The sequence below is a fragment of the Artemia franciscana genome, chromosome 2, assembly GCF_032884065.1.
Source record: "Artemia franciscana chromosome 2, ASM3288406v1, whole genome shotgun sequence".
Taxonomy (NCBI): domain Eukaryota; kingdom Metazoa; phylum Arthropoda; class Branchiopoda; order Anostraca; family Artemiidae; genus Artemia; species Artemia franciscana.
This window is the reverse complement of record NC_088864.1, coordinates 35,141,938-35,169,440: the sequence shown is the minus strand read 5'-3', so window position 1 is coordinate 35,169,440 and position 27,503 is coordinate 35,141,938. Positions and strand designations below refer to the sequence as shown.

The window sequence follows — 27,503 nt, the reverse complement described above, 5'->3', positions numbered from 1 at the left end:
CCTATACGAAATTCTTTTCGATTGTCTTACATTCTCTTTGCATACTCAATTTTGCATGTAGAGATGTTTCGGGGGAACTACCAGGGGGACTATTTTCTACGTGTTTTGATTTCTGGGAAAAAATTCCAAGGAAAGGGACAATTCCAGGGGGATTGAGAAACCGATTAGAAATTGAATTCTTTTTCAAACGAAAGTAATCTAAGGAGAATTTTTCCGGCTGACTCGTCGACAAGAAATTTTACTGGGATTTCAGCGAAGATGGAACTCTCTGAAAGGAATTTGATGGGGGGAGGGTGCACTTTACATTGGATAAAATTTCCACAGAAGAGTTCCCCGCGAGAGAGGGGGGTATATCTCATGGACGGTGAGCCAGACTTACCGGCATTACTTGAAAAACCAGGAGAAATTGAAGTTTTTTAACTGAAAGTAAGGAACAACATCAAAACTAAAAACGAACAGAAATTATTCCATGCATGAAGGGTTGCCCCCTCCTCAATACCTTGCTCTTTACGCTAAAGTTTCACTGTGTGTACCATTTTTTTAGGAGCGGCTACTGAAACACAAGAGCCGTTTAATTAGAATAGGAAGCTTTTTATAAAAAGTGCTAACAGCTTTAGCGTAAAAAGCAAGGTATTGAGGAGGGGGCGACCATTCATATACGGAATAAGTTCGGTTTGTTTTAAGGTTTAATGTTGCTCATTACTTTCAGTTTAAAAAAAAATGTATTTAATCCTAATGGAATCGATGCTACAGCAGTACAAGGTGATAAATTAAAACAAATGCTTGGGATTGTGATCTATTTCTTAGCATTTACGAAGCATAAGAACTCACGTTTATATAACCTAATATCTGCAATATAAAAATTGCGGATATAGAAACAATAAACAGACAAAAAAGAAGATAAACAAATGTTAAGTGGTACCTAAGACATCACCAGTCATTACAAATCTGAACCAAGAACCTGATGCAGTTTCAATGGCCAGAAGAGTAGTTGGCATAATCTCCAGCCCAGTTTCTTCCTTAACCTCACGTTTACAGGCAGTCTAGAATAATTAATACATAAGATTTGAAAACACATCTTCATATCACAGTCGATAAGATAGCGTGAAGTCACTAAAGAGCTATGTATCTACGTTGTATTAGTTTCATTTTTGCTGCCTCATTTTATAGAAAAGATGGTAGCAGACACACGGGGTATACACGGGGTAGCAGACTCATTAGGTCAGAAATTGAAAAACATGGTTCCCTAGTTCTTGAAAATTCAACCAGGAGAAATTATTTATAGGGAGGGGGGTATTTTCCAGGAAAATTTCCCACATAGAAGGACGGCGAGGGTATTTGACAGCACAGTATGAAAACGATCAAAAATTAAGTAAAAAACACGTTTTTTCAACTGAAAGTAAGGATCCACATCGAAACTTAAAACGACAGAAATTCTTCCATATATGAGAGGAGCTGACCAATCCTCAATCCCTCGATCGTTACACTAAAGTTTTTAAATCTTTTGAAAAGCTTCCTAGTCCAATTCAACAGCACTTGTGCTTTATGACATGTTCTTAAAGAATTGCGACAAAAAAGTAAAACTTTAGTGAACAGATCGAGGGATTGAGGAGCAGGCAGCCCCCCCCCCAATATGAAGAATAATTTCTGTTCGGTTTAAGTTTTAATGTAGCTCCTGACTTTCATTTGAAAACACTTGTTTTTTTTTTTCAATTTAACTTTAAGCGGAATCACACTTATACGTTAGTTACTCTATAGACTAATCTATATAAAAATACATCAATCTATATTAGTTGAGGCAAAAGTGGACCCATAGCCCATCCAATATGCATATGTCTTTCCACCCTAAGCTTTGTAACAGAAAGATTTTCTGGTATGTTTACACTTTGTTGGAACTAAAATCACACAATTTTCAATAGCTGCTATTAGAGAATTAAACTAAACTGTATGTCGTTCCAATACTCCTGTCATCTTGTGTGCAAACAACTAAGCATATCGCAACGTCTTTCGGCCAGAGTCATGCAAAGAATTTAATCTGTATGACCCACAGATCAATGGAGGCGTGTTGCCACTCCACTCCCTTCCTCTCACATATCAGCATTTCAGCAGAGACGTAAACATGTTGCACCTTTTTTGAAGACAAATTACACAAAGCTTCTTAATCTGTATTGATGGGTGCAGAAATTGAACCCTTAGAATCTACGATACCCGCTACCCACCCCTTCATAGCGGAAAAGTAGGCATGTTGCATCTTGTTTGAACCTGAATCATTCAAACATTTCCAGTCTGCATGATTATAGAACCAAAGTGAGACAGTTGACCCTTTAACACCCTCCATCCCTACCACATACAGCATTTATGTGGAAGACATGATGCAGTATGTTTAAATCATAAACGTGTAGTGACTTTTTAACATTGTGACTTGAGGTACAAACTGGACCCATGATCCTCACTATTTCACTGCGAGCTTCTTTTTCACAGAAAAATAAGCATGTCCCCTCTTTGAAATGGATTAATACAACAATATTCAAACTGTATGATCGTAGGTACCAAGTAGGCCCTTGCCTTTTCAAAGACCACCTCCCCCTGACCAAATTTTACCGATCACAAAGAAGCAAAGAGGTTGTTCTCCCGAAATATTCGTCTTGATTTGTGCAGTATTCCCGCTGACCTGAAAAACCTCCATTCTCGATCTTTGTTCCTTGATTTCTATTCTGTATTAAATAAGCATTACATATTTACAGCAAATTTCTTCATTTTTTTTATCACTGTTTAAAAATTCTAATTTGGCACAAAATTCAACAAAAGAAACTATAATTTCATAGTCAACATCCCAAAAACAACAATTTACCTCTAGATCTTCACCGGGTTCCACTTTTCCGGCTGGAAGATACCACTGTCCAGCACATGAACTCTTAGCTTCTTGCATGAACAGAACATCACCAGCATCATTCGTGATGGCAGCCATTACTATGTACGTAACAGTCTTTTTTGTAACAGGAACATAATTTGCAGGAGCCGATGGAGTGATTCCTTTAGCAACTTGAAAAAAGGAGCTTCATTCAGACTTGAAATACCAAGACTTCACTAACTTATCGTTCTCGATTAATAAGCTGCATGGCAATAAAATAGCCGATATTACAATTTTGAGGGGATGTGAGGAGGTGGTGGTGGAAAGAATTTAAGCAGCCAAACGGATGATAATATCAGTTCATAATTAATAAATCTCTCCGTCACAGTATATCGATTTGTTTTTTCTTGGGGGGGGGGAGGGGGGTGGAGAGAGGAAGATTTCTATACAGGCGTAGGCAAGATACGGTTGAGAGATAGACAACTTGCATGCATAAATATGGCTAAGTAATGGGGAAGTGGTTCAGCAGTGGCTCGCAAGATACTATTGTAATTTTAAGAAGCCGGAAGAGCTAAATTGAATTTTTCAGGGAGTATTGGGGGGAGAATATCTGCGTTGTCGCAGGGAACGATATTTGGGGTCAAGTTCTAACTTTCATTTGGTGTTGGGGGGGCCCAAGTGGACCACAAATTTTGAGTTGTGAGAGGGGCCAACGAAAAAAAAATATACTACATTTATTCAGGTTTATCAAAAGGGTATACCGACAAAATCTCAAGAAGAGGTTGGAAGGATCGAACCTTATTTAAAATTCGATTTATAATTTTATGTGTAAAAGAAGGGGTGAGGGGTCAAACGACCTGGCCTTCAAAAGGTTTAGGGAGAGATTGACCTACATTTGTTTTTGCTGATTTCTGTTCGTTTTAGGTTTGACTTTTAATTAAAATTTTCTTTCGTCATAAATTTAATCAATACAGCCATAAAGTAGCAAATGGTTACATAAAAAAAAGATCATCTCGGGTATATACGGGAAGCTTTCGCCTCCACAGGACTCATACTGAACATTTCATCCTAAAATCATTATACATATTACATTTGTAGGTAGTGCCTTTAGGGCTCTCATACATAATTTAATTTCATTGCACAAACATTTTTACAGTGATAGTTTCGTTTATGTCTCGAAGAGCTATTTCTGTGAATCCTCTTTTCTGCTCACCGTCTCAAGTTGATTTTTAGGTCCCACAAAGCTCAGTTACAGGTCCATTTATGTTCTAAACTTATGTTAACGATTTTATATTTACGGTCGTGAACCAAAACAAACAGTTTGTTGTCAGATATGTCATCCTAAATTGTTCCATGCCGACAAAAGTAGATCTCCATGAAATGGTGACGACACTGTAGTTACCTTCGCTACCGACAGCACCCTGCCACAGTCTCAGATCTGTATTAAGTTGATATTTTTGTTTGAAAGAGCGTTTCTGTGGTTCGGCGCTAATTAACTGGTATTAAGCGTTGCTAAGCCAAGCTTCATGATTTTCTTGCGAATTTCTCATACTTGCCCCAACTTTCAGAAATGCATGTTTCAAGGGATACTCTCAGTATATCTAGTGATGCTTATGCTCTAGTTCGGTTCCAGTGTTTCTTCTTGATAAGAATCTTTTCTTTAGGCATCATATTAGACAAATTAGAATGAAGATATCGAAAAATCTTGGAATTATTGAAAAGATAGAACACATTTTTCTTGGGTCAATTCTAAAAATTTTGTTTCATAGTATAATTCAATCTTCCGCCTGTCTCTTATTGCTCCACTATAAGGAAGTCAAGATTTTCTTCCCTTTTGATACCACTCTCTAGGGTATATGATAGAGTAAGGCACTTTATCGTTGAAACAAATAGTCCTATTAATAAGCCATTGCTTGATTTGAATTCACTTTTTATTGTTTCATGTGTCTTTTGATTTTCTTTAATTGTTCGATAATGTTCCTATAGCTCACAAAACTGGACAGTCTCTTGTCTCTGACCCTTCTATATATAATCGTTGTCTGCTTGTCATTCTACCTGAAATATTTCAGCTGAGATGGCTAGAAAGTGTCACTCGGTTGGTACCTTTTAAAACATATTGATCCCCAGATAATTTAATTATATTTACATACAATATTTTTTTTTTTTTTTTTTTTTTTTTTTTTTTTTACGCCCACATGCGATTAATGTTTCTGGTCTAAGCTGGAATTGTATGCCGTTTGGTTCATTAGGCTTTTTTCTCCTTTTTTGTTTTTATTCTTTTTTATGTCTTTGGTTTGTTTTTCTATAACTCCATAGTAGTTTATGCTAAATTACATCAAGTATACATAATTTAATCAAACATCAAGTGAATTAACTTTTTTAAACAAAGCTATAAAACAAATATCTGTATTCACCGTCTATTCCCTAAGAACTACATGATTCCTTAGTAACGAATGTGCATCCATATTTCTTCATCCCAACGATAATTTTAATCGATTGGCAATCTCAGAATTTTCTATCGGAAGCAACTTGGACCACTTTGGGACAAACTTTCAGTTTTACACAGCAAAAAGGCAATGAAAGCCACTTCGCAGTGGCGCGATCTTTTTGGCTACTTGAAAAGGGCAATAAAACTTCTAATTCCCGTTGAAATGAGTATTTTACTAATTCTATAGGACCATTAGTTCAATACAATTACCTCTGGAAAAAAAAAAAACAAATAAACAAACATCCATGATTTCCCTTTTCAAAAACAAAGACCACAATTTTGGAGATCAGAGCTTGAAACCTCTACAGTAGGATTCTATGATATGCTGGATTTAATGGTGCAAACTTCACCAAAATCACCCTCCCTCTTGGAGGTAGTTTTCCCCTTTTCCAAAAATTAGGCAGATTTTTTCAGGCTCCTAGCTTCTGGTGGGTAACTTTATATTTGATGAGTTTTACACAATTGCAATCATCATAAAGAGCTGCTTCTACAGATGCATATTTTGTTATCAGAACTCCCTTTCTTTGAAATTTCAAATACTTTTAGCCCACATTGCTCCTTACTTACAGTTAGTCACCGCAAAATATTTTACAGTTACATGGCTTTATTTCTACTAGTTTTAGATTTTAATATAGCCTTTTATTATTTAAAAAACCTTTTAAAATTAATCCCTGGAAATATTTGATTCTATGATTTCAATGTGTTTGACGAGTAATTTCATCTTTGTGGACTCAAGGCCTTTGATACATTCCAAATGAATCTACTTTTTATACTGATTCCAAATGTGTAAAACTCATTAATTTTAAAGTTATTCATAATGGTTAATAGCGTAAATGAATTTACGTTTTATGAATTACGTGAATGTATGTAATTTCCTCAATGTAAGGAAGTAATGAAAAATTCGAGAATGTAAATGGAGTACATTTACGAATTTACATATTAGGAAAAGGCGGAAACACATGTAAAAAAAAAGGAGCGGTCCTAATAAAAATTAAACTAACAAACTCAAGATACCTTAGAATCCTGGGATATAAGGTCCATAAATAAGGTCTCCTATCAACAAAAATATAAAACTCCATTCTTTTCCGGGGAAGATGGTTCATGGATGTGCATTTATTCTATGTTTTTTTTTCACCAGCTGTAACTGTGTTAAACCAGGTCAGTGCTTCCATTATACTGGAATTTTTAGGGGTTATCCCAGGTTTCTACCGAAGAAAACTGGCCTCTCTGAGATCAACCCAAAATTGACTTTCGTAAATAGGCTACATGAACGTTAGTACGAAGTACAAATTGTTAACTTTTGTAAACGTTAATTTTTGGGGAAATTTCATAAAAATTTGATTTTTGTTGGGGAAATTAAGGGAAAACCCTAAATTCTGAAATACTCAAAGCACTGAATCAATAGCCAAATTGGACGAGGACTCGTTCAGGTCGAAACCGAAAATTTGAGCGTCCTTTTCAAGAAAAAGAGTTCTATTTTATTTCATTATTATCAGTGACAATACTACTACACCAGTGATACTTTACACAATGTACATAAATATTCTGGAAAATTGTTTGCAAGAAAAGATCAGAACTGGTTAACAAAAAAGAAAGAAAAAAAAGAGAGAAATTAATCATGCTAGGTTTGCAAAAATTACTAAGTTCATGCATACTTTGGACTTCATTTTGCTGTTTCAATGTAAAATCCACATAATCTTCGGTAACTACTGGATCAAGACCTTCTAAAAGGTCTTCTAGTTGATTGATGACAGACGACATTTTCAACTTATTGTCTTCATTGCATTATTAACACGGTTACCAGTATATGCTAGAAAGAAACACGATTAAGCTAATGAAAAACTTAAAAAACGTGCATTTCCTTTCAGATTTGTACCTTGGGAAAGTTGCTAACCCTATGCCTCTCAGGTTGCCAACAGCTATGAATGGTATACATTTTGCATCTTTTTCCTCTTCCTTGATACCGAAAATGAATGCAGTGAATCATACCCAATAATGTAACCGAAGATAAAGAGAACAACCCCCCTCTCCTTCTTCATGGGGAAACAGGGAGTAAGTTTTAAATTTGATGTATGAGCCCATACCATATTTTCAGATTCTTAATCTATCTGAAAAACAAAATTGTAAACTGGTTTTATCTCTTTAAGCAGAAAACTAGACGACACTTAAGTTCAATGGATCAATTGTTTGAGACGAAATTTTGCATAACCAAAGACCATTCCATTCTTTGCATTTAGAAGATGAATCATTTACCCATTTATGGCATTTCCTTGGATTCTGAAACCACACCCAGTGGCGAATGTAGCCCCTCCCCCCAAAAAGAACAAAAATTTCGAAAGATTTTTTTAAGAGTTTAATCTCTTGCTCCCAGCAGTCCCCTTGATTTTTTGTTGCATACTTCAATAGTATATTGGAAGTGCCATACAGTAATAAAATTCATTCTCTTTACAGATCTTTTTTTTGCTTTTATATATCTGTCTAGATACGTGAATCCCAACCTGGGGTGAAGAAGATTACATAAGAGCGAAATCTATTTGGAAATTATTTAAATGTAAAACACTATTAGATTACAATAAATTATACCTAAAAAGTAATGTTTTAATTTTATCAGATTTCGTTGAAAATTTTAGAAATGTATGTTTAAATAATCAAACAGTTCGTGGTAACGAACTATAGTAAGGAGCGACCAGGCTCAATAGTAACCGAAACTCTGGAAACACTGGAATTTTGATACCAATAGTTACATCAAAAGAATGACATTTTAATGCTGATTTTAAATATATAAGTTTCATCAAGATTAGTCTTACCCATCAAAAGTTACAAGCCTGAGAAAATTTGCCTCATTTTAGAAAATAGGGGGAAACATCCCCTAAAAAAAATACGATCTTAACGAAAATGACACCATCAGATTCAGCGTATCAGAGAACCTTATTGTAGAAGTTTCAAGCCCCTATCTACAAAAATGTGGAATTTCACATTTTTTGCCAGAAGACAAATCACGGATGCGTATTTATTTGTTTTTTTTCCCAGGGTGATCGTATCGACTCAGTGGTCCTAGAATGTCGCGAAAGGGCTCATTCTAACGGAAATTAAAAGTTGTAGGGCCCTTTTTAAGTGACCAAAAAATTGGAGGGCTCTAGGCCCCCTCCCACGCTCATTCTTTCCCCGAAGTCACCGGAACAAAATTCTGAGATGGCCATTTTATTCACAATAGTCAAAAAACCCAATAACTATGTCTTTGGGGACGACTTACTCCCCCTCAGTCCCCGTGGGACGGGCTGCAAGTTACAAATTTTTACCTATGTTTACATATAGTAATGGTTACTGGGAAGTGTACAGACGTTTTCAGGCGGAACTTTTTCGTTTGGGGGGATATTTGAGGGGGGAGGGTTACCGGGGAGGATCTTTCTATGGAGGAACTTCTCACGGGGGAAGAGACTTTCAATGGAGGGGGCGCAGGATTTTCTAGCATTATTTAAAAAAAGAATGAAAAAATAAATATGAAAAGTTTTTTCTACTGAAAGTGAGAAGCAGCATTACAAATTAAAACGAACAGAAATTATTACGCATATGAGGGGTTTACCTCCTCGTAATACCTCGCTCTTTACGCTAAAGTATTTTTAGTAATTTCAACTATTTATTCTGCGGCCTTTGTGATTCAGGGGTCATTCTTGAGGAATTGGGACAAAATTTAAGCTTTAATGTAAAGAGCGAGGTATCGACGAGGGGTGAGCCCCCTCATATACACAATAAAAACACACGAATATAGAAGTTCGCTCCGTAATTTAATTCGTGAGTTAGGTATATATTTTCTTATGAAAACGTTCGTAAAAAATTATTAGTTATAGTTGCCTTTTTAAGCAATCAAAAAATTGGAGGGCAAGTAGGCCTCCTCCCTTGCTCCTTTTTTCTCAAAATCTTCCGATTAAAACTATGAAAAAGCCATTTAGCCCCAAAAAATTAATACGCAAATTTCATTTTAATTATTTATATGCGGAGAGCCAAGATCAAACCATGCATTAATTCAAAAACGTCCAGAAATTAAACAAAAAAAAAAATTTTTTTAAATGAAAGTAAGGAGCGACATTAAAACTTAAAACGAACAGAAATTACTCCGTATTTGAAAGGGGCTTTTCCTCCTCAACGCCCCGCTCTTTACGCTAAAGTTTTTTACTGTTTTAAAATGTAGAGTTAAGAAAAAGAGTCAAACTTTAGCATAAAGAGCGTATTTAAAAGAACTTTAAATAACAAAATAAATTATGTTGTGCATTATAAGAACTCAATATAAGAACTATAGATAGATAAGTGTATTTCAAAAACCCGTGGGCCATATACACAAAAATATAAATAAATAACAAATAAGCAAGGAAATTAACAACAGCACGAACACGCACAAAAAACAGAATTCAACGCAAAAAGTACCTAATCTAACTACAAAAGAAATTAATCATATAAAACTTTTTCTTCTTATTAAAGATTTATCTAAATATACTCCCACTCGAAATATTGTGGTTGGGTTACTATTTTGTAGAATACCCGGAAGCATCAAATTAACCCCATGCAAATAAATTTCCCGTAAATCCAAGAGCACCGGGCATTTCCGGAGAAAAATGATCCAAGCCTTCATCATCATCTTTACAAGGGGGACAAACATACCGCCTATCAGGACCAACTGTCATTTTATTTTTGTCGAACGTTTTTTGCCTGTTCTCGATTGGAAGACAATTTGCCCTAAGCTGAATCCAACGACGTAGAATCATAGCCGGTAAGTTAAATTTAAAATAAACTTCCTCCCCAAAACTAGGTTTTGCCTGATTATAATGTTGCAGGGTTGTAGAATCAAAAACCAGCCCTTGCCAATGCTGAATTTCCTGACTCTCTAATATAAATCGTACCTGGCTTTCTAAATGTGTTGGTACATCACGAGAGCAAAGACCATTATTCCATAAATAAGGCATTCCTACTTTTTCTAGTAATGATTTAATTTGGGATGGCCACGAGGTTTTTAAACCACATTTCAACATCTCTTCTAAGCATTAAAATATACCTACGTAGCTTTAAAGAAAACAGGCCCATATCACCTTTCAGAATCTGTGAATGAGTTGTCTGATGTAGACCAAACACTCTTCTATATATATATATATATATATATATATATATATATATATATATATATATATATATATATATATATATAAGAACCTATATTAGAACTTATAAGAATTTTATCTAAAACACAGCTTAATATTGAAAAAAGTACATAGAATACTAGCATTAACTGGATCACCCTATTTAAAAGAACATATCAATCATAATACTAAACTACGACAAAAGGGAATAAATGATTTCGAGGAAGATTTCTTTAAACTCACGAATAATGTCTGTTTTGGGAAAATGATGAAAATGTCAGAAAAAGAATAAGAATTGAAATAATCACTACTGATGAACAAAGACAAAAAAAAATTAAACAACATAGCTTTTGATCGGAAACAATCTTTAGCGATTTTACTTTTCATATTTATTTTTTCATTGTTTTTTTTTAAATAATGCTAAAAAATCCTGCGCCCCCTTCATTGAAATTCTCTTCCACCATGACGAATTCCTCCATGGAAAGATCCTCCCACATAACCCCCCGCAACTTCTATCCCCCAAACCAAAAAATCCCCCTGAAAACGTCTGTACACTTCCCAATAGCCATTACTATATGTAAACACAGGTCAAAGTTTGTAATTTGCAGCCCCTCCCACGGGGACTATGGGGAAGTAAGTCGTCCCCAAAGACATAGTTATTAGGTTTTCCGACTATGGTGAATAAAATGGTTATCTCAAAATTTGGTTCGGTGACTTTAGGAAAAATATGAGCGTGGGAGGGGGCCTAGGTGCCCTCCAGTTTTTTGGTCACTTAAGAAGGGCACTAGAACTTTTAATTTCTGTTAGAATGAGCCCTCTCGCTACATTCTAGGACCACTGAGTCGATACGATCACCCCCTCGGAAAAAAACAACAACAAAAAAAACAAATAAACGCATCCGTGATCTGTCTTCTGGCAAAAAAAAATGCGAAATTCCACATTTTTGTAGATAGGAGCTTGAAACTTCTACAATAGGGTTCTTTGATATGCTGAATCTGATGGTGCGATTTTTGTTAAGATTTTACGACTTTTAAAAGATGTTTCCCTATTTTCTAAAATGAGGCAAATTTCTCAGGCTCAACACTTTTGACGGGTAAGACCAATCTTGATGAAACTTATATATTTAAAATCAGCACTAAAATGCCATTTAACTATTGGTATCAAAATTCCATTTTTTAGAGTTTCAGTTACTATTGAGCAAGGTCGCTCCTTACTACAGTTCGTTACCACGAACTGTTTGATATTCAAACTGATGACTTTTGTGAAGAAATTATAGTTGACCTCCAAGAAAAATTCGATACTCCGGATTATAAAAAAGATAACCCTTATAAGTACCCTGCAGTCAATAAAAAAGTGATAGGTGTGACGAAAGATGAATTATCTGGAACAATTATGTCTGAGTTTGTAGGTTTAAGGTCAAAAGTAAAGGCTTATTTAAAAGAGGGTGACAATGAAGCCAAAGCAAAGAAAAAACTGAAAAGAATAAACGAGTATCGTTAAAGATAAAATGACATTAAAGAAATACAAAAATGTGTTATTGGGAACAGTAAAAAGCTTATCAGAAACTCAGTATACTTTAAGAGCAAATAAACACGGAATTTTCTTAGAAAAAACAAAACAAAAAAGCTCAAGACCCTAATGACAAAAATAGGAAGATTTTGAAAAATAAGTAAACGCGGCACCCTGGGGATTTGATCCTATACTCAAGCTAGTTAGTTAGATAGTTAAGTTATTTAGCTACATAGTTAGGTTAGTTAGTTAATTAGGTAGTCCAGTAAGTTAGTTAGATAGTTAGGTTAGCTGGGTAGTTAAGTAAGTTAGCTAGTTAAGTGCTTTATCTTTTAAAATTCTATACTAAGTAAATGAATCAAACAGTAGCACGTCTTAAAGTATATACGATGTTAAACCTTCGAATAGTCAGTCGAACTATTTTCGATTATTGATTTGCGGAAATATGGGTAGTGGTAAAACAGAATTACTTTTAAATTTAGTATATGACTATTTTTATTTCAATAAAGTTTACTTATATGCTAAAGATCTCGAAGAAGACAAATGTCAAGACCTAATTCAAACTAGAAACTGTTTAGAGGGAAAGGTGGACAGAATATATCATTTGCAAGTAATGATAAAGGTCATATCGCAGAGGTAGATGACTTAGACCCTAATTATACGAATTTCGTTATTTTTGACGATTTTGTAACAGAAAAGGTTCAGAAAAACGCAGAAGATTTATTCGTTAGAGGTAGAAAACGAAATGCATCAACAATGTATATTTCTCAAAGCTATTTTGAAACCCCTAGAATCATACTTGTAATTATTTTGCATTTTTCAAATGTTCTAATCCAAGAGAAATTGATAGAATAAAACAAAAATTATGCATCTGACTTTAGAAAATGTTAAAATAAATATGCTAGAAATAGATCCAGATGAAGCGTTTCAAAAGAGAATGAAAGGAAGTTTGAAGTAAAATAAATAATATTAGATTTTTATCACACAAAATATTTCACTAATAAATGGCAAGTTTTATTGAGCATACAATTTATCTATCAACTTTTCACAGAAATAAAAATAAAAGAATGATTTAAAGCAAACTAAAAATGCCGAATTCGTGTAAGTCACAGCAAACAATGATAGAGAGTCATTCCAATTTCTTTTAAACCAAAGACAAGTGAATAAAATAGAAAAAAAATTAAGAAAGAAAATAAAGGATGTGATATTGATGTTTCATACAAACACCTGATTCAAAATGGAGGATTTTTTCCGTTTTTAATACCTTTAGCTGTTGCACTTGGAAAAACTGTTTTAACAAGTGGTGCTGCAGCCTTAGGAAAGTATGCAGGTAAAAAAGTTGTTGATAAAATTACTGGTAGTTCTTCTAGTGGAGCATTAAAATTACCGGGGAAAATTGGTGGAACTTCAAGACTTTCTGGTACACAGAAAATCATTGGAATGTGAAACGGTGCAGTTTCTCAGAAAAGTGGAAGACCTAAAAAATTCATGGAAAACGTTGAACTTCCTAAGAAACTTGGAAGACCTAAAAACTTGTTGATACTGCAGTTTCAACCTCTTATCCAAAAAACGAGACGCGTGTAAAAAAAGAAAATATTAAATGATACCCTCAACAAATATTGATAGAAGTGCTAAATTACACCACATTCGTTACTTTAGAGGTGTATTTTCTCGAGATAAGTTACTAAACAAAATCAATAAAGAAGAATGTGGTGTAATTAATTATGATTGAAGTGGCTCACCTGGAACTCATTGGACTTGTTATTTCAATGACACTAAATATCTATTTGTAGAATTCTTTGATTCGTTTAGTATTCCACCAAGAAATGAAATAGAACACTATTTAAAGACTTCGTATAAACCAATCGCTTATCATTCTATTCCAATACAAAATTTAAGTAATGTCAATTGTGGACATTTATGCGTAGAGTATATTAAAAAGATTCAAAGGGGTGAATCCAGAGAATTTTATCTAAATTTTATTCCTTAATATAAATGAATGTGTTCAATTCGGAGAAATCAAGTACAGAAAAGAATGGTTAAAATATTTACGTTATTTGCTTTTTGTTTCAATATTTCAATAAATTCTTTACGTTTTTTCAACAGGTAAATTAATAGAATATATACATAAACTAAATATTGATAAAAATAATTTTTTTAATTTTTTGTAAAACCCCTTCACAAGGCTGTTATCTATTTTTATTTTTGGTGTTGGTGATCACACATCAGCCTGGGTTCTGAGGCAAACCGCGCAGGTTTTTTTGTTTGGAGGGAAGCAGGCTGCTTCTTAATCTTTGATCTAGGGCCAGATCGTATAGACATCATCAACTGCTACGTTAACGTAAGATCTTACGAAGGACTATTGAGCCTTACGGATTCCAGTGTGAAGGGGAAAATGGAACGCCAAAACTCAATGTGAAGGAACCTTTAACCTTCAGGTCCAAATCAAGCGTTTTGACCAGTTGCATCGACGGAGACTTGTCTAGAGTTATACGCTAATGGGATGGTAATAAAAAAATTACGGTTCAGAAATTAATCTGATAAAATCCAGACCTAATAAATGGAGCAATTTTGGAGAGAAATGAAAATAGGAAATAAATACAATCGAACCATTAGGAAAGAATACTTGGATCAAGGAATTGAATATGAAAGTAAAGAAATGAAATGTATGACAACTAAATATGGCAATAAACTTGTTATTACTAATAATTTTAAAGGTGAAATGGTTGACCTTTTTGCTCCAAAGAGACCTGATTCTGCAGCAGCTGATTTAAAAAAAAGAATTTAAAAAATTAGATACAGGTATGATTTTAAAGGTTATTGAAAGAAAAGGTAAAGATAATAATAATTATTTAGATATGGATACCGAACTATCCATTAAATATTAAATCCTATCAAATTATTACATTTTATAAGTAGTATAGTAAGGAAATCTTATTTAATATAAATAGCGACGAAGACCACACTGCCTTTCCATCACAAACAAGAAAAACAAGAAGAACAATAGGGAATTGTTCCCTATGAAGACAGTATATTATGACAGAATAATAGGGAAGACAGTGAAAATCTAATTTGAATGAATATTTTGGCCCTACGTCCAAGGCCCATCTTCGGCAAAACTTAAATATATACAAGAAGAAAAACTTACAACAACATACGACCAATAAAAATAAAATGAAAAATTTTTAAAACAGTCCCAGCATCCTTACTTCAGCAAAGTTCAACGAGGACTGATAAATAAAGTGAGATGAAACGAGGCAATTCATTGAAATGAAAGAAGAATAATCAAAAACACACTTTTAGTGCTAATCCTGCTTTTTCGGCAGCTGACCTCAAAGGTCTATTTGTGACTGGTTCTGTGTTTATATCTACTGTTTTTTTTTTTAATATTTTGTAAGATCTTTTTTAATGAAATTTGTGTATAGAGTATTTAGTGAATATTCTCCCAATTCCCTATTTGGGAAATATTATTATTAGTCTTAAGTCTGATTTCGATTGCTTATCGAACTACCTGCTTTATGCCTAGGCCATTGCTAATAAGTGCAGATTCTTTGAAAAGTATTTTGCGACTAGGATTTTCAAATACATGGCTGCTTAAAGCACAATCAAAAGAAAAAGAACAAATTTTAGAATTTAGAGCTTTAGTGATATCATCTTTATGCTGTTGTAGGCGTTTCTCTAAATTCTGGTGAGTTCTACCTGCATAGTATTTGCCCCAGTTGCAAGGTATTTGATAGACCCCTCTTTGGCGAGTAACTGGGGTTTTATCCTTACTATAATTTAGGAAATTTATCATTTTGAAATTATTGGTAAATACGACATTCATATTATTTTGCGTGAAGACTTTTTTAAGATCCGTAGTGATTTTTTGGATGTATGGGAGGCAAATTATGTTGTTGGAGGGCTTATCGGGAGTTTCACATGGTAAACTACCATTAACTTAACGGGAGTTTCATTTCAGTCTAGGGTTAATTGTATTATTAGAAAATAAATAGGATGACCATTTCCAAAAAGTACGTTCCTGATAAAGTTTTGTTCTGATGTGATGAAGGAATCAGAACAAATGTTTAGGGCATGATCGACGAAAGATTACGACAGGTCTTTTAACTGGCTGGGGGTGGTTTGATTTAAAATGTAAGTACCTATTGTTTTTTGTCGGTTTCTGTAAATAGTAAAATTGAGTTTATCTATGTTACGAATAATTAGCACACCCAGGAATTAGATTTTATTTGCAATTTCAATTTCTAAGGTAAACTGTTAGTTTCCGTCATATGTATTAAGGTGATCTAAGAAACCCCTAGGTTCATTTTCCCCATAATTTCAAACTGAAATTGCGTCATTCATGTAACGTCCCAAAGAGATATGTTTAAAAAAATATGAATTTAACACCCTATTTTCAATATGCTCTACATAAACATTCACCAGTAACCCGGAGAGGGGTGCGCCCATGGGTAAACCATTTGTTTGCTGCTAAAAAGAATTACGGAATTGGAAATACATTGAAAACTTGTTACAGAGTTTAACCAATGTCATTAAGACCTCGCAATCTATTCCTGCTGCTGAAACTCCTATTAAAGATAATTTTCGTTTATTTTATTTTCGAATACTTGCTCAGATACTCCTACATCAATATTTGTCTACATATAAACAATATCAAAACTACTTATAACTGTATTTTCTGAAATACTTACATTTTTCAGTTTTTCAACTCAATCTATCAAAATACATATGTATGATTTTTGAGAATAAAGCAGAGGTTTGAAGGCTGTACATAACCATTTCCAATATTGGAGGCAGGGACTTTCGTACAAGCTACAAAGGGCCTTAAAGGAATGCCTTGCTAGTGTAATTTTGGTAGATCATAAAATTTTGGACAAAGGCTACCCCATGTGAAAAATGTATTCTATAATTATGGAGTACCTTTACCATTTTGTTTTGGATTTATTAATTTACTTACAATTTTGTTCGTAAACTGATCAGTATGATCGTGGGTTATAATTGTATATGTAGTTATGTCAGTTGGATGTGAATATTTTTTTCTATAATCTGTTGTATCCATGACAACCAGAGAATTGCTTTTATCTGCTATAGTTATAATAATGGACGAGTCTTTGCGGAGATTAGATAGAATTCTTAAGTCATACAGATTATCTGGTTTTATATTGGCAGAAGAATTGATCCTTTTTTTTGATTCTTGTAAAGGGTATCAATAAGACTAGCCCTAACTTTGTCTGGGTTGGACACAGGTGTATAAAATGTATGCAAAGAAGACTGTAGAGAGAAAATTAAATATACCACAAGAACTTATTTTGGAAGAAAAGAGAACCTTGGAACTTTTTCGAGAGTTCGAATTTCCAATGGTTCAAGTGTTCTAGAGGACAAATTAACAACAGCCAGTCCAGGAGTAAATCTTGAAGTATAAGTAGGGTTATTCATTGACGGTTCATTTCGTAGGTTTTCTGATTTTTTAATAAGTAGTTCTCTTATTAGCAATGACCTAGGCACAAAGCAGGTATTTCGAGAAGCAATTGAAATCAGACGTAAGATTAACAATAATATTTCCTGAAATAGGGACTTGGGGGAATATTCACTAAATGTTCTGTGCACCAATTTAATTAAAAACAATCTTACAAAATATTTAACGTGTTTTAAAAAATGATATCACCAAAGCTCTAAATTATGTTATTGCTGTTGTTTCTTTTGATTCTGCTTTAAGCAGCCATGTATTTGAAAATCCTGGCCACAAAATACTTTTTGAAGAATCCGCCCTTATTAGCAATGACATAGACATAAAGCAGGTAGTTTGAGAAGCATTTGAAATCAGACTTAAGATTAACAATAATATTTCCTTAAATAGGGACTTGAAGGAATATTCACTAAATGCTCTATACACAAATTTAATTAAAGATGATCTTAAAACATATTTAAAACAAGAGCTAAGAGCTCATATGGCACTTGTGACGAGGCGAGAAGAGCGAAGGGCCAAGAGATCATATGGTATGAGCTCTAACAAAATTCTATGAATCAATAGATTGATTTAAAAAGGAAAATAAGAGGCTTAATGCCGGTCAGGATTTAAAATAAGAGCTCTGAGTCACGATGTCCTTCTAAATATCAAAATTCATTAAGATCCGATCACCCACTCGTAAGTTATAAATACCTAATTTTTTCTAATTTTTCCTCTCCCTTTAGCCCCCCAGATGGTCGAATCTGGGAAAACGACTTTATCAAGTCAAACTGTGCAGCTCCCTGACACGCCTATCAATTTTCATCGTCCTAGCACGTCCAGAAGCACCAAACTCGCCAAATCACTGAACCCCTCCCCCCAACTCCCCCAAAGAGAGCGAATCCAGTACGATTCTGTCAATCACGTATCAAGGACATTTGTTTATTCTATCCACCAAGCTTCATCCCGATTCCTACACTCCAAGTGTTTTTCCAAGATTTCCCCCTCCAACTCCCCCCAATGTCAAACGATCCGGTCGGGATTTGAAATAAGAGCTCGTAGACATGAATTCTTTCTAAAAATCAAATTTCATTAAGATCCGATCATCTATTCGTAAGATAAAAATACCCCAATTGTCACGTTTTCCAAGAATACCAGTTTCCCCCTCCAACTCCCCCCAACGTCACAGGATCTGGTCGGAATTTAAAATAAGAACTTTAAAGCACAAGATCCTTCTAAATATCAAATTTCATTAAGGTCTGGTCACCCTTTCGTAAGTTACAAATACCTCAATTTTCAAAATTACCCCCCTCCAAATCCACCAAAGAGAGCAGATCCGGTCCGGTTGTCAGTCACGTATCTTAGACAGGTTTTTATTCTTCCCATCTAGTTTCATCCTGATCTCACCGCTTTAAGTATTTTCTAAGATTTCCGGCCCCCCCCCCCCCAATTACGCTTTATCCGGTTGAGATTTAAAATAAGAGATCTGAGTTACGAGGTCCTTCTAAATATGAAGTTTCATGAAGATCCGATCACTCCTTCGTAAGTTAAAAATACGTCATTTTTTCTTATTTTTCAGAATTACCCCCCCCCCCCCAACTACCCCAAAGAGAGCGGATCCGTTCCGATTATGTCAATCATGTATCTGGGACTTGTGTTTGTTTTTCCCATCAAGTTTCATCCCGATCCCTTCACTCTAAGTGTTTTCCAAGATTTTAGGTTTCTCCCCACCCAACTCCCCCCCCCCAATGTCATCAGATCTGGTCGGGATTTAAAATAAGAGCTCTGAGACACAATATCATTCCAAACATCAAATTTCATTAAGATCCCATCACCCATTCATAAGTTAAAAATACTTCATTTTTTCTATTTTTTCCGAATTAACCAGCCCCCATTCCCCCCCCCCCCCAGATGGTCAAATTGGGAAAACAACTATTTCTAATTTAAGCTGGTCCCGTCCCTGATAAGCCTGCCAAATTTCATCGTCCTAGCTTACCTGGAAGTGCCTAAAGTAGCAAAACCAGGACCGACAGACAGACCAACAGACAGACAGACCGACAGAATTGGCGATTGCTATATGTCACTTGGTTAATACCAAGTGCCATAAAAACAGTAGATATTAACACAGAACCAGTCACAAATAGACCTTTGAGGTCAGCTGCCAAAAAAGCAAGATTAGCACTAAAAACGTGTTTTTGATTATTTTTCTTTCATTTCAATGAATTGTCTCATTTCATCTCGCTTTATTTATCAGTCCTAAAAATCAGATAAAAATCATTTTTCAGTTGAACTTTGCTGAAGTAAGTATGCTAAGACTGTTATTTTACTTTATTGCTTGTATGTTGTTGTAAGTTTTTCTTCTTGTATTTATTTATGTTTTGCTGAGGACCCGCTTGGACATAGGGCTGAAATATTAATTCAAATTAGATCTCCGCTGTCTCACGAAAATAATCCCCTAGTGTTTTTCTTGTTTTGATGTTTGGAATTCTTATTTCACAAGACCTGTTTTGATCTTAAAGCTCATGATGGAGAATTAAAAAATGCCACTGGTTTTCATTTAAAATGATGTAAAATCTAATTGAAAGGAGGCGGGGGTGGGGGTGGGGTAAATTGATTGGTGATCTGGGTAAGGCAGAACATACATTCTCTATACTATTATCAGGATGTATTTTGATAGTAAAAGGTAATGTTTAGTTTTGTTAGTAATATATAGAGATTTCAATATTGTATTTTTTTTTATCCATTTGTTAGCACACACACACACACAAAAATATAATAATAACAGAGTTTCAGCTATATTCCCAGAAATGAAGAATGCTTAATACCATTATCTGTTGACTAACACTAGCCACATTGCCAGTTATGGTAGGCATTTAGTGTTTAGAAAAACTTTTATTTGCTGCACTCAGTTGTTTAAGTACTGAATGTATATAATGTAAAATGCAAGCAAAGCTATGATTATGTTTAATTTGGCTGAGAGCAACTAATGTCAGTGTCTGCAGCTTAATACTTATCACTTTTATTTCAAAACTGTTTCAACATAGAATATTGACATTAGTTGAACTTTTACTGCTGAACTATATTTTCCATGGATTTCTGAAGTACCTTTTTTGTGTCTTCATTAAAAAAAATTAAAATCATTGTCTCCCTTTGTTTTCATACATCAGTGCCACTGGGAAATGTTGAAACTATTAACAGCAGGACATATCTAGCCAGGCAACAGACAACAATTAAAACCTTATCCAAACCCATTACTTCACTTTGTCATCTCAATGTGAATTTTATGAATAATAAATTTTAATCCCAGTGAAGCTAGCACCATTTGGCAAAAGATCGGTTTTAATTAAAACTTGTCTGACTGGTTTGCTCCAATTCCATTGCTGGATAAATGGATAATAAAGGACTTGAATTGAACTTAAACTGCTGGGAACAGGTGTACCAGGTCCCGCAATTCCCATTTTGAAGGCCTCCAGTCATCCATACTACAGCTATAAGTGCACTATGGCTCGATCCCTATTAAATGAGATCCCAAGATGATGACGTGTCCTATATCAGTTCTATCATGGAATATAAATGGCAAAATCGCTGATAAAATTCCAATTTTGACCCAGTTACTCAAAAAATATGATGTGATCTGCCTTCAAGAACATTTTCTTTCAACAGATAAAAAAAAGCTTCTAAAAATTTCGCCTAATTGCTTTGTATTTTTCTCTCCAGCAATATATACTGCAGCAAGTGGGCACCTTTCAGGTGACATTGCCATTCTGATTATTTTAAGATGCAATCAGATTGAATTCAGTGATCATATTCTTGCAGTATCATGCCTGGATATTTTGATAATAAACATTTACCTCCCAATGAGTTACTGCAATGAAGACTTTGATTCAAAGTTTCTTAGCACCTGCAAAAAAGTGAGCCACCTCATCAAGAAATTGGAGAAGTCATCTGACTCGTGCATTATAATCATTGGTGATCTTAATTGTGACTTGACAAACAAAACCATCCCAGGGAGTCAGTTGCACTAGAGCTCCATTCCACCATTTTACTCTATATTCGAAAAAGATGAAAATTTTACTCATATAGGCACAAGTTCCTTGACATTGAACCTCAATCATATTGTCTCTTCTTTTCCCTTGAACCAAGCCACAGTCCTGCGTGAAGGCTTTTGCTCTGATCATTTTCTGATCTGTGTTTAGATTAAGTGCATCAATGCTAGCATTACTTCTAACTCCAAAAAAACTTTTGATATCCAAGACTGGAGCCATGTTAATCACCACTTATTTATGTTAATGTGACTTGCTACTTAATAAAATCAAGATTCCATTCCATCTCCTTAGCTCTGATTGCAGTTCTTATCTTAGTGTGCATGAGATTGAAATTCAGATTACCAGTTTTCTTGCAAAATTAAATCATGTGCAGAACTTATTGTGGTTCCAACTAGACATGTTCAATATAGCGAGTGATCCTTCTCTTTTGTGTAAAAGTCTTAAACATTTGGAGCAGACCTCTACTTGTAATATTTCTGAAATTAAGTGGATTAATTATTATAAAAGTGTTTTTGTCATCTTATCTGTCAACTAAAAGTAAATTTGAAAAGGGGCTTGACAGTACCTTGGCTAAATTCGAGCAGTCTACCTTCACAATTACTCCTTCTGATGTAAGGTGTGCTTTAAGAACAATCAAGATAAAAACATCTACTGGTGTTGATCTAATCTTTGCTAAACAATTTGAAAATGCTAGTGATTTGATTGTGCAGCACCTCTTGCTGTTGTTTCAAATGTCAATTTCTTCAGGTATGGTGCCACAACAGTTTTGCATCAGCCAGACCACTCCTATTCCCAAAAAGGGAAAAAAAAATCTTGAAAATTATCAATCATACTGCCCTATAACTGTTTTGTGCACCTTGTTAAAAATTTTTAGTCTATTATTCTTAGTGAAATTTCTTGTAAGTGTTATGTTCCTCCACATCAGTTTGGTTTCCAGAAAGAATGTCAGGAGCATGCTTTTTACGCCATTTTTAATGTTCTAGCTGATGTCAAAGGATCTGGTGATTTCCTTGTTCTTTCCACACTTGACATAGCCAGAGCATTTGATTCGTGTATATTTGCCCAAATTTTGTCACTAGCTATAAAAAGAGGGGTTGATCCTTCTGTTATTAAATGTCTCCATTATATGTATAGTCGTCTAAAACTAAAATAAAAGGGGGTTTGGATCTTTTCAATATATTTAAGTGTATCAGACAGGGTGGCTTAACCTCCCCTGCTCTTTTTAACAAATCAGTTTCTGCTGCTCAAAACTCTGTCAAGTGCATGTGTAGGATATTTATGGTGGAATTGAGGTTTCTTTATTTACCTATGCTGATGATATCTTGAATCTTAATTCGCACCTTTTTGGGAAATAAGAGAACTTGTTCAAAACTCCAGCATCAATATCAGCAAATTGGTCTGAATTTTCATGTTGATAAAATTGTAGCAATTGCTTTCAATCTTAAGGGTAATGCTGAAAAAAGGGTAAGACTTGAACTTTTTGAAATATCTATTCTGTATGTCCATTGGAAGAAGTATTAAAGAAACCATTAAGCTTGTAATTCAAAACCTTGCTAAAAAGATTTGAGTCACATATTCTTTGCTTGCATCTAATATCACAAATCTTAGTCTGTTTCACCTTTCCAAACTTTACAACAGTCTAACTGAGCCCCATCTTCTTGCTATGCCACCCATTTGAATTTTTTTCTGCTTCAAATAAAAAAAAAAAAAATTAATTTGCCAAGTATCTGCTGCATCTGCCTCCTTGGACCAGTAATTCTTCTCTGGTAATATAATTTAAGTTGATTCTGCCTGCAAACATTATTGATAAAAGAGTGAAAGATTTCAAATCCTGTGATTGAAACCCAAACCACCAGTGGTCTTCCCTTTTCATATAGTATGTAGTTATGTTTCTGTTTGTTGATTATGATCTCTCTATTTGTTGTTGTTTATTTTCTCTTTTTATTATTATGTCTTAATCTGTCACTAGGGCTACAAACCCTCCTTTGTTTTGTTGATGGGTCAGAAATAAATTGATTGATTGAATTTGCTCTTTAGCTTGTTTTGCCACCCCCTAAACATGTCATCTGGGGCACTTACTCCCTCTAGACCCAGCCCTGCCCAATACAATATCCCTCCTCCTAATTTGAAAATAAATAGTCCAGATTATATATTACCCATGTGCTTTTCTGCCTCTTGATTTTATCAGTGTTGATTTGATTCATGGGTATTTAGTTGAGTGACACATAGCAAAATGCATAGGAAACATATAATTTGGGCTATATACTTATACATTTGAAGGAGGGTGGAGGTAAAGTATAGTGGAAGTACCCACAAAATGTGTTGCTACAATTTTTCAGCATATTATGAATTAAAAATTATTTTCTTGGTAAGTTTCCTTCTCAACAGCCCCATTAGTGAAATAATACCTTCATTTTTTGTTTTATTTGCATTTTTGACTATCTATCCCCAGCTCTTGTCTAAAGATCTCAAACATCCCAAGGCTGTGTAAAAGTAAAACTACCATTATTATTGATAACAACCAATTCAAAAGCAAAAAAAAGGAGAAAAAAACAAGGAAATATAATTGATTGACACTTGCTAAATATTATGAAATATGAGCTCTATCATTTTGGGTTGGTTTTTTTTCTATAGCTAGGGCTATACAAGACCATTGGAGGATGTTGCAGATGAATTGTCAAAAATGAAAAGGAAGCTGTAAAATGAACCACCTAAAAATGTTTCTCTTTTGGATTAAGCATGATTCTTCTGGAGAGCTGCTATTTTATTAAGTTCTAGACAAGCTACTTTTTGCTATCTTGGAAATGGGTTAGATTAGTAAAATAAAACTTCAAGAGATCAATCTCCAGACTAAAATATTACATTAAATTATCCTTAATCACACTTGCCAGCTATAAGGACAAGTCCTGTGAACACTGGTCAATGATGATAATAACTCAACTCACTAGGTGCATCCCATACTGTGACCCAAGGTTTCCTCCACTAGTCTTAGTCAACTACAGACTTGAAGGCTTCAATATTGGAAGACATATTCACTCAAACAAACAAACCAACAATTAAATGGTGTTTGTTTGAGTGAATGAATTTTTCTTTTATTGGCCAGTTGTTTGCTAGTATCACTTGATGGCATTTCAAGAGTTTTCAAACTTTGTGCAAATCATGGATATTGGTGAATGACTTGCTCTTTTGGTTCTTAGGTATTTGGTTTTAATTCTTCCAATTTTGGCTTTTATTGAATTCTATTCATCTATTAATTTTGATTTTAATTACTTTTTTTCACCTCTGCGTTTGTTTTTTGTTTTTTCTATGCCCTTTTCCTTAAATAGTTTTTTTTGTTTGCACTGAAGATAAGAGGTGGTTGTCCTTCTGAAATATATGTTTTGTGTTTTTTTTGCCTTAAAAACTCCTCTTTTGAATTTTCTTCTTTATATTATGGCAAGCCAATGAGGTTTAAAAAATTATCTTTGCAAATTTCTAAGACTTCAAATAAGGAAAAATTTAACACAATAGCCTGGCAATACTATCCACAAGTATGTTTTTGGCCCTTGATAAATTACTGGAAGTTTTTCATAACCTAACATCATCCCAAGATAGCAAAAAGTAGCTTGTCTAGACTTTAACCTTTTGTAAAATTCTAGTTCAGGTACTTTTCACTATCCTGGAAAGGGGTTAGGTTAGGAAAATTTCAGGGATGGGTCTACACATGTTTTACGTTCTACACAAGTTTTTTTTGAAGTATCTACATCCACTCCTTCTCCCTCTAGAGGGCAGTCACCTTTAATGACCTTTAAAGATCTTTGGGTGATAAGTGAAACCTTGCAAAATAGATCTCCTGTTTAAATGAAGTACAACAAAATTATTTTTAGTCCCATAGCATTGCTCAATCTGGTAAAATTCTAGTTAATTGACTTTTTGCTATTTTGGAAAGGGTTTAGGTTAGGAAAATGAAACTTTCGGGGATGAATCTACAGACTAAAGTATGTCCTGGGAAGGTATTTGAAGCAACTACCTCCACTCCTTCTCCCTCTAGAGGGCCCTGACCTTTGATGACCTTTAAAATATGTGTGTTATAAAAGTGAAACCTTGCAAAATAGACCTTCTGCTTAATTGAAGTACAGCTAAATTGTTTTCAGCTTCATAACTTTGCCCAATTCAGTTTTATAAGGTCTTAAAGATATACAAATACATTTCCTAAATTTTGAAAAAAAAAATATTGATATGGCTCAGAATTCTACTCAAATAACAGGAATTGCATTTCCAGAACTAAAGGCAGAGAAAAAATAACTAGTAACTGAAAATTAAGGTAAAATGTTGTTTTGTCAAAATTTCAATAGGTATAGACCTGTCATGTAGGCAAATTTCAGGGCCCTCTAGAGGAAGAAGGAGTGGAGGTGGGTACTTTAAAATACCTTCCCAGGACATAATTTAGCCTGTAGACCCATCCCTGAAAGTTTCATTTTTCCTAACCCAATCCCTTTCTGAGATAGCAAGAAGTCAATTAACTAGAATTTTACCAAAAAAAATTCTACTTGATTTCAACTATAGCTAGTTGTTATGTTAGTTAGAATTTACTGGTGACACATACTGCCAAAAAGTAATTTGCTAAGATACAGAGGGGAGCAAACCAAGGTATGGGAGGGGCAGTTGCCCCCCCCCTGCCTTATAGCAAATTATGCCCCTGGTATAGACCTTTCAAGTAGGCAAATTTCCAAGACTCAGGAAACAGAAAAGGGTTAACATAGGAGCTTGGCCATACCTGCACAAAGTGTGTTTTTGGCCCTGGATTCATTACTGAAAGTTTCATTTTTCTAACCTAGCCCTTTTCAAAAATAGCAAACAGTAGCTAAACTAGAGTTTTACCAGACCTTTACCATGTCACCTTCTCTTAACAGCCTACAGGAAAGATAACCAAACATTCCTAAAATTTACCAATAGGCCTAGCCCACTTGACCATCTAGAATTTTAAGCCAGTCAGATCTAATGGAGTGATATCATTAAATTCAAGTGGCCCAGTAGATTCACTAGCACAATTGCAAAAGTGTTATTAAAATTAAATTTATAATAACTTTATAAAGCTTACAGTAGCTTTAAATATCAAGCCTATGCATCAAAGAATTTCTTTTTCGTCTTCGGTTATTCTTAAAAAAGAATTACTTAAGGATTGCCGACAATTTAGTCCATGAATTTGTCTCCTGAGCATCCAAAAGTGTGTTATTTTTAGCTTAAAAATATCCCTCTTGAAATCTCAAAAACTAAAGGTTGTGTTCTAACAATTTGTACCAGACAGTTTGTGGTAACGAACTGTAAGTAAGGGGCTACTCAGCTCAATAGCAACCAGCGCTCTAAAAACGGAATTTTCAATATCAACAAATACATCAAAAGAATCTGCTTATTACGCTGATTTAAAATATATGAGATTCATCAAGTTTATTGTTACCCATCAAAAGATATGAAACTAAGAAATTTTCCCCTGATTTATGAAACAGTAGGGAAGCACTCCCTATAATTAAAGAAATCTTGATGAAAATCAAAGCATCAGATTCAGCGTATAACACCATCTTATTATTCAAGTTACAAGCTCCTATCTGCAAAAATGTGGAATTTTGCTACTTTTGTCAGAAGACTGATCAGGGATGCGATTTTACTTGTTGCTTTTTCCCAAGGTGTGATTGTATCAAAATAGTGGTCTAGGAAGATCGGCAGAGGATGTATTTAAAAGAAAATTTAAAATTCTTGTGCCCTTTTTAAATGACCAAAAAGATTAGAGGGTAGCTGGGTCCCCTTCCAAACCCAAATTTTCCCCAAAATTATTTGATCAAAATTTCAAGATAGTCATTTTGTTAGTGGAAAGATCAAATAATTATATCCTTAGGTGTAAAATTCCCCCCCCCCCCACAGCCCTTGGGGAGAGGCTTGTAATCTATTCAGTTCACCCATTACTTACATATAGTATTTGTTATTAGGAAACACACATACATTTTTCGGGGGGGGGCAGGGGTTTCGCTTGGTGAAGATTTCTATTGGGAGAATCTTC

The 27,503-nt window shown here is 34.5% G+C and overlaps 1 protein-coding gene across 5 annotated transcripts in view; it reads right to left on the bottom strand.

The window, feature by feature from the left end:
- LOC136040727 (8-oxo-dGDP phosphatase NUDT18-like) overlaps positions 1-26,754 on the bottom strand; it is a 64,415-nt gene extending 37,661 nt beyond the window's left edge. Inside the window, exons 1-5 of one of the 5 annotated variants that reach the window (XM_065725042.1) lie at positions 26,550-26,568; positions 22,035-22,255; positions 6,995-7,149; positions 2,852-3,042; positions 923-1,043 (exon numbers count right to left, since the gene is read on the bottom strand). In XM_065725042.1, coding sequence (XP_065581114.1) covers positions 923-1,043; positions 2,852-3,042; positions 6,995-7,100 — 418 coding nt within the window. In that variant the 5' untranslated portion in view covers positions 7,101-7,149; positions 22,035-22,255; positions 26,550-26,568. Of the gene's footprint in view, positions 1-922; positions 1,044-2,851; positions 3,043-6,994; positions 7,150-22,034; positions 22,256-26,535 lie in introns of all 5 variants that reach the window. The other 4 variants (XM_065725048.1, XM_065725062.1, XM_065725035.1 and 1 more) reach the window with 4 other exon arrangements.
- Between the last annotated feature and the right edge of the window lie 749 nt (positions 26,755-27,503).